An 11888-nucleotide genomic window follows, 5' to 3' on the forward strand; every position below is an offset into this window, starting at 1 on the left:
TCACACAAAAAACTAATTACTAACACACCTATACAGCTCTAATTTATAACGGTGTTAATGCTGTCACTTGTGAACCCATTTTCCACACATTCTTTCCCGTAGTTTATCGCTATAACACTCATGTCCCGTCCCGCTTCCCGTAAGGACACCTCGCATTGGCGATAACAAACATTGACAGCAGAAGGACGCGACGTCATAAAAAGGCGCACCCCTTGGGTTACACCCACTATGGGCGGCCTTGTTGGTTGCTAGGAGACAAGAAAACTCTGCACCAACGGGATCCCCGACGGGTAATAAGAGGCTGAAATCGGTAAATGGAATAAGAAAAAAACAGGGGTAAAAAACTGCTATGAGCTGCGTTTAATATAGTGAGCGGGGATGTTGTAGAATATGTATTATGCAAGAATTAAGACTCTGTATTCTGTAAGAAAGTGGTGCAAAGTGTGTATATATATATATATATATATATATATATATATATTTTTATTTTATTTTTCTTTGGCTATTTGGTATAATAAACCCCATTAGAAATGACGTAAATGCTAGCAATATATCTCACATCATATTACCACATAATAATTGTAATGATTGATTTATATAGCACCATCATATTCTGCAGCACTGTACAATGGGCACATCACTGTAGTATGTCTAAGTAGAATGCTGCAAGATATGATGGCTGGAGTTCCCTGCGCAGTGGCCGTCACTAAGACACCAGTCTGCAGAAAGTCAGCCAATTTACCTTCTCCCAGTGGAAGTCTTGCACATTTAACAGTATGTGCAAGACTAGCTAAGGAGGAAACCCCTCACATTTACTGTGAAATGCGAGGCTTCTTCTGGGTGGAAGAGGAATGCCGTATAGACTAATCAGCAGCTTTTATAAACAGTGATCAGTCCATGGAGCAGGCAGCATGATATGGCTGCTTACTAAAATAGTATAAAAAGGTGAGGGTGTAAAGAATCAGCATGCTGCCAGCTGATCTATTGTGATATGACTGGTTTAAAAGCCTGATTCCTGCTACCTATCTATGATAAGCAGAACTTGCCCTGAAAAAAGTATAGCTCATCCTAGGTAACCATAATTAGAGCAAAACTACAAAAAATAGCCCTGACCTCCCTCAGGGAAAGAAAAAAAACGTGCCTGACCCTCTGCATTGAAAGGCTTAAGGGCTGTATATCTTGATGGCAGCCCTGAGAAGTCAGTTACAGTACTAACCTCGCATAACCTCATAGCATTATCTGATTTGTAGTTCACAAACAGCTGAAATGAGCATCCACAGTGGTAATGTGTTTACAACAATTGCATAACTCCAAAAAACATTGACTATGTACAGTACATATAGTAGTACATATATAGCACATTGGAACGGATTCTGATCATTTCAGTTGTCTTTCAGTTAATGCAGCCATGCCTAAGAAAGGTAAGAAGAAGTCCGGCAAACTGAGCCGCATGAGTGAAGAGGAGCGGTTGCTTTACATGCAGCAGAAGTTGCTGGCAGAGGAGGAGCAGAGCAAGAAGAAGGAAGACATGTTGATGCAGTTTCTAAAGGTAAATTAACTCTAAAATTCATCATTTTGCCACCATATTGATACAGAAATACAAATTCATACATAAAACACCATATGGAAAAACAATGTAACACGGGCATAACAACCATGGTCGCCACTTTAGGGGGCCGAGACGACCTCTGTGACCACTTGTCCACCCCCTTAAAGCCACTAGGTGCGGTTAATAACAACACAGAGTGTAGAGATCATCCCATCACACTCTCTCCCTACACTCTGTGTCTGACTGATCCAGCGGCAGGAAGTGACATCACATCCACTTCTTGAATGCGGAATCAGTCTGCAAACAGCACGGAGGAAGATACACACCACTCCTGCAGGTAAATTGTGTAAGCAGGGGCAAAGATGGCTACGGTAGGCTGTTTGGAGGCACTGACAATCTGTTTGCACAGGCAGGCTGTTTGGGGCATTGACAAGCTGTTTGTGGACAAAGATGTCACAGTCAAGCTGTTTGGGGACACAGATGGCACTGAAAAGCTGTTTGGGGACACAGATGGCACTGTGGGGCATGTTGCTTAGTGAGGTCTGGGGACCCGGGGCAATTTCCGCACTCGGGTCTTGTGTTTTTTAGTTACGTTATAGTTAGTGGGAACACAAACAAGCAGGTCTGTGTATGTCCGCTGCTGAGCGCTGAGCTTTGTCAGTGATGTCATGCGCCAGCATGTCCTTCAAGTGTACTTTTAGCTTGTTGGACTCTGGAGGGTTTCATTGTGCGTCCCCTTATGAAAACGCCCTACTTGATCACCAGGGAACAAGTACGCAAGTCCTGGGCTTCAGAAAAGGAGGAAAAATGCTGGGTTAAAGTAGTTTACAATTTTGTCCAATAAATATTCTTGCAAACATATTTTTCTGTGGGTTTTTACATTTTAGCGTGTGTATGTGTGTGGGGTGCCAAATACTGTGGGAATAACCTCCCCACAATAGGTGCTTTTATGAATGGGGGTTAACACATTACTTAGGACTAACATTGGTAATATACTGTATTATTCATTGGAGTTCTCAGCACCATAAATAAGTATATCAGGGATGAGATGGCACCAGGGAACAGAATGTATGTTTAAATGTTATTAGTGCTGGCATTATATATTACCTGCTCTTCAGTATGATTTCTCTGTGTGATCCTTACTCTCGCCACAGGACAAGCTTGCTAAAGAAGAGCAGAGCAGCATTATTAACCTAAATAAGTTAAATGCACAGTGGCGCAATGTACTGCGGGAAGTCAAAACCAAGGAACTACGCAAGGATATTGAGATACTAAGTCAGACATTTGAAAGAGTTGTTGACTGCAAGGATAATGTCATCAAGGTGAGTGTACAACTTCCTGATATTTTCTTATATAGGTTAGGAATAATGTTTTGCATTGATAGTATACTCTGGAGTCCGACTCCTAAACAAGAACATATGTTGTATTTGTTAAAATACTAAGTCTCTTCCTGCCCATATAATGCCAAACATTTCCATTAAGTGCAATTTTGATAAACACGATAATTGTCTGTAGATGTTTGTGGTCATCTGTTGGTATTGTATTCTATGCTTAACCAATAAAATTCTTGGGTTATTGGTATCAACAGTCATAATATAACATTGGGAGTATTGTTCTGTCAATGGAAGACTGATTTCCGAGGACTTAAATGTAAACAGGCAATGAAACAAAGCTTCAGTAAAAGCCAAGGGTGCGGTGTTGGGTAGCTTGAGCCATGGGTAGCTACACATGTTAGAGTCCATTTTTTTACATCAGTTTCATGAAGAGAAGCAGTCTTTTTTTCCTTGAATTTCCCTGGCCTTTAGCAATGTAGCATTGACTGATATACAATGGAGACTTTCAAGTAAGAACACAGACAAAGTTAAGGCCATGTGTAGGCTTAATCCAATGTATGTTTCCAAACCTGGGATCTCGGTAGTGGGGAACATATTCACCATTTTTCAGGCACTAGCCCCAGCTGAAGTAACCAGGACCCAAATGCAAAGCATTATTTTTACGTTCTTCAGAAGCATTCGCTTCACATGGCCATCTTGTTACACTCTACCAGAAATGACCCCATCCTGTTACTTTATGATGAAAAGCCCTTATAAGCTGTTGGGTACATTATCAATAGTTTTCTAGTTTTGTTGGTTGCCTGTAATAATATAATCTTTTGTTTAGTCTTTAGCGAAAGACATAGACGAAGCAGAGGAGCAGTATGCTCACGCCTTCCGTAGCCACCTACAGAATATTGATGAGCTTCTGGAGTTACAAAGGGAGCGCATTGCCCTCCTGGAGGACGAGTACCAGCAAGAACTGGATGCGGTGCAGAAAGAATTTGAGACCGAGAGGTTTGTGGGTTATTGTTATTTTCACAGTAAACTCGACAGCCTGGTTAAGATGTGCCTATTGGAAACTCTTCATTCTTAAAATCTACTTGCATTTTAATCAAAACACAGTTTTTACTTATCGAATGTGTTAGGTTAGCATTTTCTGCACCCGTAGCTTATTTGGAGTTTAAAAAGGGGTGTTTTCTGATTCTTTGATAATCTCATCTGTAAAGTATTTCTATGTTCTATACACAACTGATTTCAATCACTTCCTCTTAGCAACAAATCTCTTAGACCGATAATGGGCTAGCCCCATGTTTTTTAAATAAAGATACCCCCAAGCAGGCTTTCACTTAAGTTAGACATTATCTTGTGATAAATAAGCCCCAATTTTCTTCTAATTTATTGTATGTCACTTTCAGATCTTCTTAGCCCCTTAAGGTCAATGGGCGGTCCCAAAACCCATTGAAAACAATGCATTTTGAGCCCGTACATGTACGGGCTTTGTCATTAAGGGGTTAATATGCATCACTGATAAAATGGATAATACGGTTAGAGATCCAGTGATCTAAGTGGTGCAGACCACCGTAACCTTAGTAACATAGCTACTGGCAAATTGGTTCATTTATAAAAAACAGAACAATTAATAAAAAAAAATATATATAATTGTTTGGGTACCAGAAAGCACAAGTTTGAACCAATATTTCCACCTGTTTCCACACAATTGACTAATGTGGAAATCTGGTTTAAAGTAAAAAAATGTTTACTTAAATACCAAATAAGTACCCACAGTAGCAGTAAAATCTATTTTGGTAAGTTGCTTTCTACTTTGCTTTTTTACATATTAAAAGTCAAACTATAGTTGTAACATCTATGTTTGTTCTAGAAACATGATCATTCAACAGAAGGAGACAGAGACTACATACCTACAAAACGTTGTGCTGGCCATGGAACAGAACACCTTAGACACTGAAAACGAAGCTAAACTGGAATTCCAGAACACGAGAGATGAAATAAAAAACAAGGTACACTCAGATCAATGGTTAATAGCCTACCCATTTCATTGCTGGCTGGTGCCTAGATAGTAGGTGCACAAAGCAACGTCTATGTTTAAGTATATGCGTGTCTGTATGTATGTATGTATGAGTGCCTTTTGGCCTTAATATGCAAGACGGGACACCATATGTCTTTTTTTGATGAAAAACAATGTAATCAGTGTCATAAATCATGTGAAAGCTTGTGTATTCTTGGCATTTTGTTGTAAATGATATACCATCACACAATGTATGCTTTTGGACGATGAAGCTGGTGGAACTAAAATCGTGTTGACACAGGGACTTAGCTGCTACATCCACCAAAAGAACCCCGCTGCTCCCCAGGTTGATGTTAGTTTTGTTCCCCAATTTTTAATGCCAGCCACCACCACCTCCCCTACTTACCCCACACTAAATGCCTTTTCCCATACAAATGAACTTACTTCTCCCCCTTACCTCTAAATTGCTAGAGAAGATTGTGTTCAACCACTTAACTAACTTTCTCTCCTCTCAATTCCTCCTCGACTCTCTTCAGTCTTGTTTTAGACCCCTTCACTCTGCTGAAATGGCTCTGACAAAAGTATCTGATGACCTGCTCACTTCTCCCTGATAATACCCCTGGATCTCTCTGCTGCTTTTGATGCTGTTGATCACTACCTTCTTGACTCACTTCCTTCTATAGGTATACAAGACGCAACTCTCTCTCTTGGATCTTATAATATCTTTCTAATCATTCTTTCTCTGTCACTCTGGCAAAATATCTTCACCTATTCTACTTACTCTTGTCCCTCAAAGATCAGTCCTTGGCCCTCTGCTCCTCTCTAATTTCATTAAATCTCTTGGGAAACTAATCAACTTATTTGGCTTCCACTATCAGCTATACACAGATGATACCCAAATCTCCCGGCTACCCACTGTTTCTCTCATGTCATATTACTAACTGCTTGTCTGCTATTTCTACTTTGATGTCATGGCGCCGCCTGAAACTTATTCTCACGAAAATGATCTTCTGTCCTTCCATCTCCACTGCAGTACCTGAATTCCCAATCTCCATTAACAATAGGACTCCTGCCTCAACTGCAACACCCTTCTAGTTGTTATTACTTTGTCTTGGCTCTACTCTACAGCGCATCCAAAATGCTGTTGCTAGGCTTATCTTTCTAAGAGGACGCTCTTCTTCTGCTAAATACCTCCCACTGGCTCCCTGTTTCATCAAGGATTAAATTTAAACTCCTCATACTAACGTACAAAGCCTTGCATATTTCTCTCATAACAAAATACCCCCTCATCGATCTCTGCCATTCTTCCTGTGGACTAAGGCTCTTACCTCACCACCTTCCACTTAACCACCAGCTTTCACCCTCTCAATGTTCAAGAAAAACCTCAAAACCCACTTCAGAGACGTCAGCAATGTTTTCAGCTAGAACCTTCATATCTTATCTGTCGCTAATACAACCCCCAGAGTCACCTGTCGGACTGTCTCTCCCTCTTTCTCTATACTTTGTCTTTCTACACCTTCTCCTCTAGATTGAAACTTGCGAGCAGGGCCCTCTTTACCTAATGTATCGGTTTGCCTTAGTCTGTCAATTCTAGTTTTGTCATACCCTTTGAATGTGTATATTATATAAACAGGTGGCTCTGTGCACCAAAACTTTAGAGGGGAAGGTCTATGCCGCGTGACTTAAGGGACGCTGATAACAGGGGGCTTCAGGGTACAAGCAATAAGGTTTAAGTTGTTTCAGCCAGCGTAAAATGGGTTTATTAGCTGAGCCAAGTGATTATGTAAGTAATAACGCCCACAATATAAAACGTAAATTTTAATGATTTATTTTAAGAGCAGAATCTATCAAACTTCGGTAAATTCTCAATTTGTATGAATCCGAATGCACAGGCCTAATATTTTCCAAAGTGTTGGTGGTGCTGGCTCATGTACAGTTCTTCTTGCTGAGTCTGCTGGCTGGCTGCTATTTATGTGGTGGAACAATGTGCTACTGCTTCTCTCTGTAAAAAGTGTTTAATGAAACGATTAATGTCATCATGTGATTGTTTTGGAAAAGGAGATTTTTGCCATCTCTCAATTCACTAATAAGGTTTTTGTTGTTTATTTTTATTATTACGTCCCTATCATACATCTGTTTATTGTTCATCGTTTCATACAGACATGCTCTGGCACAACAGGTGCTCTAGGTGATGATTATCATAGGCAAGCGGCTGAAAAGGCTGACTGCGGATGGGATTGTAGTCTATGGCAGCTGGTGACAGAGGTTGCTTATTCCTGTTTATCATCTGGGATCAAGGTGCAAAAGAACCGGATACAGGATTTCAACTCTGTCAACACTGACCTTTTAAAAGCCACTTCTGTTTCAAATTCAAGCATGCGTTGCCTTGATATGATTTACAGAATGCAGAATGCCATTTGTAATATAAAGTATATTGGTTCTGGAAAAAAACCTTTTTCTAAATATACCAAATTAAGTGTCACAAGGCTGCTTGAAGACTGTACTTTCACTACAGGAGATTAATATTGAATTTTTGGATTTTATATGTCAGAGTCTGGAGGAAAAGCATGCCCTCCGTGTTTTGCTGGAAGGAACAGTGGAGGATTTGTGGAAACAGTTTCAGTTGGCCTTGAAAAACTACACAGATGCAACAGAGGATCGCAAGATTGCATTTGAAGCCCTGAAGGCCAAGGACGAGAAAAGTGCTCAAGAGATTGAAATGCAAATGAAAAAGCTGCAGAACATTCAGGTGACAACTAAGAGTATCTGTATAGCATTTGCAGTAATTACTATTATATCAGCTAGCAGAGTACAGTCTATATAAACACTACATTTCTTATTTCTAGTCTTGTAAAATAATGTCTGGTGTTTATTTTGTATGGCCCATAGACTTCAAATGGCTCCATTCAAGAAAGTGGGGCCCATTGATGTCTGGTGCACAGGTGCGTGTGTATATATATATATATATATATATACACACATTACCATGCAACCATGGGCTATTTTACAATCTGCTGATTGAAATGTACACAACCACACTGCATAATATAAATCACTATATAAATCGATACTAATAACAAAGTATTGGAAGTGAAAAAGCTTCTGAATTTGTTTTTAAGTATATAAGCCTTTATGAAAAAACAGGTTGTTTTTTCAGTATCCATGATGCCCTCGGCTGGTATTCATGCCAGGTTATCTTCTCAGCCGCCATACAGGCTCACTGTGAACATTTGTCTATAAATGCGTCTGGTTAGGCAGTTCATTTTGACAACTCCTATCATATGATCCAGACCTTATTAATTTGACATGCATTAATTTTGATTTATATTTTTATATGCATGTATAGCCCATAATGCAGGGTAATCCCTGAGGTGACAATTTGTATGATCTTCACCATTGCTTAGTGACATACAGTGATAATGGACCGCATTGTAATTAATGTAATTCCACAGCTGAGGTCCTTTCTACAGGGCTGCCTTTGTAATTCTCAAAGTCTTAGTTATTTTAAGAATATACCGACCCAGCAAAAGATATCACAAAGTTTTGGGACACTAATGTGTACTACAAAGGCCAACGTTTCATTTTATTTACATGGTAGCTGTAGTGGTTGACAATGTCAGTGGTTAAAAACCACTTAGTGTTGTAGAAAACTATAGAGCCAAAAATACACCAAGGTAGGCTGCCCTAAAACAAAAATACTTAGTAATAAATTAAGAATGTTTATGTTTAATTAGGATACTATAACATCGTTGAAGAACAAAATGACAGTCCACGCTCGGGAAAATGATGAGCAAGACCGACATCTGCGGGAGCAAAAAGAAGTGCTAGTGAAGCAGCTGCAGAAGTTGAAAAGCCAGATGAAGCAAGCCAGAGCTGCGGAACACGGACGTCTTACCACTCTGACCGTGCAGAGCAATGCCACGCTGAAGGAGCTGCAGAGAGTTATTGAAAAGGTACAAGATACAGCCCCTCTCTTATCTTGTATATTAAGCATCGTAAGCATTAAAGGTACACCCCAGCTATTGCATACAGTTAAATGGATATAGCTCGGTGTTGCTTTATATTTTACCATGTTGCATAGAAATGCAAAGAGGGGTTCACTGCTGATGTGCAACGAGCAAGCAGAAGGAACTTACTCCATCTAGCTTCAGTGGTGGCTCACGCAGTCTTATGTGTAGATATTAATTTTCTCTACATATTTGGTATCTGATCACTCCTGTCATGGCTTTCTTTGGTTACTGGAGTTAGAAAATAAGACGTCGGTCTCCACCAATCGCGTGTACGCTATCTGAACACACTAGAATACATGCGATTGGCTGCTGCTTCAATGGGAGTGCTACTGAGCATGTGCAAGAAGTGTGCCTGAGAATGCTCCCAGGTTTTAGGAAGGTAAGCCAGGGGAGAACTTAGATGAGACAGAAGTAAGCTAGTAACTAAACTATGCACGCTCCAATTTGTATACAGTAAAAAGCTCTGGAGTCCATGCAAAATGGGATCAAACTTGCATTGAAAAATACCATTTTGGGGACTACACTGTTAGTTTACAAATACACTTGCCATCCGTTTTTCTTAATTCTTGTTCAGAGGAAACTCGGCTACTTCGAACATGCTTCCATGGGTCTGATGAAATATTTATTTATACCCTCTAATTCCATTGTATTGTATTTACATCTCCCTGAACACAGGGTGAATGCATTCTCAGACTAGCCGAAATGTGCCGCAAATTGGAAACTGAGGAGGAAAAAGTCCTACCGTTCTATCCCTCTTCTCTTAGTGCAGAGGAGAAGGAGCAAGTTGAGAAAGCTACCATGGAGAAGCCTTCAGAGCAGCTGGCACTGGTAATATTACAGGGAAAAACCTCTTGCCCTTTTGCAAACACAAAAACACATTTTGCATTATTTCACCAATATATATATTATTTCACACACACACACACACACACATATATATATATATATATATATATATATATATATATATATATATACACACACACACACACATATATATATATACACACACACATATATATATATATATATACCGGTATATATACACACACACACACACACATATATATATATATATATATATATATATATATGTGTGTGTGTATATATATATATATATATATATATATAATGTTTTTTTATTGTTTTTTTTGTCTAATCTACTTATTATCTATCCACTTTTGTTTTTAGGACAGTGGGATGTCTTCTTCCCTCAAATATATTTTTCACACTTTAAAATCCTTACTATAGAGATTTCCTAACATTTACTACAAATTCCCCCTTTTATTTTCTACAGCTGTTTACAGTATAATCCATATTTTGCTGCTTTTGCAAATGTCTTTTGGTAGATACAGCTGTTTACAGTATAATCCATATTTTGCTGCTTTTGCAAATGCCTTTTGGTAGATATTTTCCTAGGTTGCTAGTTATTTTAACCAGCCATATTACTTTTTACAGCTAATGCAAGACTATACTGCACTGGACCAGTTTTGGAAACGCTACAATAAGGTCCTCCTAGAACGTTGGGCATTGGAACGTGAAAAATCTATAATGATGCATGATAACCAGAAACTGCGCATCCTTCTGAAACAATACCTGGATGGCATCTCTGTCAGCGATGAGGTCTTAAGTCAGCAGAATCCATTACTTATCCTCAACAACCGTATTAGCCTGCAGCCGAAGCTTCGTCCACAGGTTCCTGTCACTGATACAAGAGTCAGGCGGCCAGTCCATAATATCATAGAAGCTGCTCACGTGGTCAGCCATACTTTGTGAATTGCCATTACCTTGTGTTGATGTAACATCTCTGTGCCTCCTTCTCTCCTATTGACAAAAGTTTCTTATTTAGGACGTTTGATGTTTTTGAATACTGTTTGCTATAAGGTTCCAGTAAACCTAAATTAATGCTTTTATGATGGAAACCATGGTAACAGAGGGATGGCTGCTTGAAAATAAAGATCCGTAGACCTTAACCTGTCCTCTTCTTTAAACTGTGACCACTTTGTAGTATGAGCCTCACTAAAAGATATTATATATAAAAGATATTAAAATTCAGTAAGCATTTTGTGTTTATGATTAAACATTAGTGGAAAACAAACAAGTGTTGGAGGTAAACTATAAAGAAGAAAGAAAACAACATAAGATGGTAAACTGGTGCTTCAATTTAAAACCAAAACCATTCCAGCCAAGATTCTGGGGTTGATTTAAGAGAGTGGCCAGGATCTGCAAATATTTTACTGCATTAACAATGAATTATGTAGGGCCAACTCCCTCTAAGGGGTACCAGACAACCCACATAATACTATACTATAATGTCACGGATCTGGCTAGTCCGACTGACTACCTCCGCTGACTTGTGCTCCCTTAGCTTGGGACACACACTTTCTCCGGTTTCCCAGTCATTAGCTGACACTCAGTGTAGGGTATGACCAAACATTAAACTAAAACAATGGTGGTCACTCCCTGGTTGCAGATCCTGGCTGTCTGCCGGGCATAATCCCCTCAGGAAGTGATGGGATGATATACAGCTGGGGGTGGCCACAGAAGTCTTTACAATGTAAGGGCCCATAGTCAATACGGAGGAGGCTGGCAGTCAGGGCTCTCCAGTGGGCCCAGTGATGGGGTCCCATCACAATTTATATAGATATATATATCTTTCTCTTATCTCTGCCCTATTGTTAATAGTGATGTCCGGATCATGGACGAATCGTTCATTTGATCCGATTCTTTTTAGTGATCCGGATGAACCGGTTCAGTAGACTGAACGATTCATTTGTAGCAGTGCCAGTTCAGTCTGTGAATCATGCAGTTGTAACCTCATCCTAGAGTGAGTCATCTGCAGAGCACTCAGACACAGACTCTGGGGTCAGGTTACAGCTCATTAATTCACAGAGGAACGATGACTCATAGAGTCAGAGAGTCGTTCAAAGATTCAAATGATTCAAATTATTCAAATGATTCAAATGATTCGAATCTTACAGGGATCC

The 11888-nt window shown here is 39.6% G+C and overlaps 1 protein-coding gene across 2 annotated transcripts; it reads left to right on the forward strand.

Annotated features, from left to right (window-relative positions):
• The first annotated feature begins 231 nt into the window (after positions 1-231).
• Positions 232-10874, forward strand: CCDC65 (coiled-coil domain containing 65). 2 transcript variants are annotated; one of them, XM_053457659.1, is made up of 9 exons: positions 232-290; positions 1398-1549; positions 2704-2871; positions 3710-3879; positions 4745-4883; positions 7443-7640; positions 8626-8844; positions 9577-9729; positions 10360-10874. In XM_053457659.1, exons 2-9 carry the CDS (start codon positions 1409-1411, stop codon positions 10675-10677), a joined length of 1506 nt encoding a protein of 501 aa, XP_053313634.1. In that variant the 5' UTR covers positions 232-290; positions 1398-1408; the 3' UTR covers positions 10678-10874. The 2 variants fall into 2 exon arrangements, with proteins under 2 accessions (XP_053313634.1, XP_053313635.1); XM_053457660.1 differs by having other exon boundaries at positions 265-290; positions 1387-1549.
• The last annotated feature ends 1014 nt before the right edge of the window (positions 10875-11888 follow it).

The sequence above is a fragment of the Spea bombifrons genome, chromosome 2, assembly GCF_027358695.1.
Source record: "Spea bombifrons isolate aSpeBom1 chromosome 2, aSpeBom1.2.pri, whole genome shotgun sequence".
Lineage (NCBI taxonomy): Eukaryota > Metazoa > Chordata > Amphibia > Anura > Pelobatidae > Spea > Spea bombifrons.

Coding starts and splice junctions, on each gene's coding strand:
- CCDC65 (XM_053457659.1), top strand. CDS start 1,409: ATGCCTAAGAAAGGTAAGAAGAAGTCCGGCAAACTGAGCCGCATGAGT. Junction 4,884..7,442: donor GAGATGAAATAAAAAACAAG/GTACACTCAGAT, acceptor TTTATATGTCAG/AGTCTGGAGGAAAAGCATGC. Junction 7,641..8,625: donor AAAAGCTGCAGAACATTCAG/GTGACAACTAAG, acceptor ATGTTTAATTAG/GATACTATAACATCGTTGAA.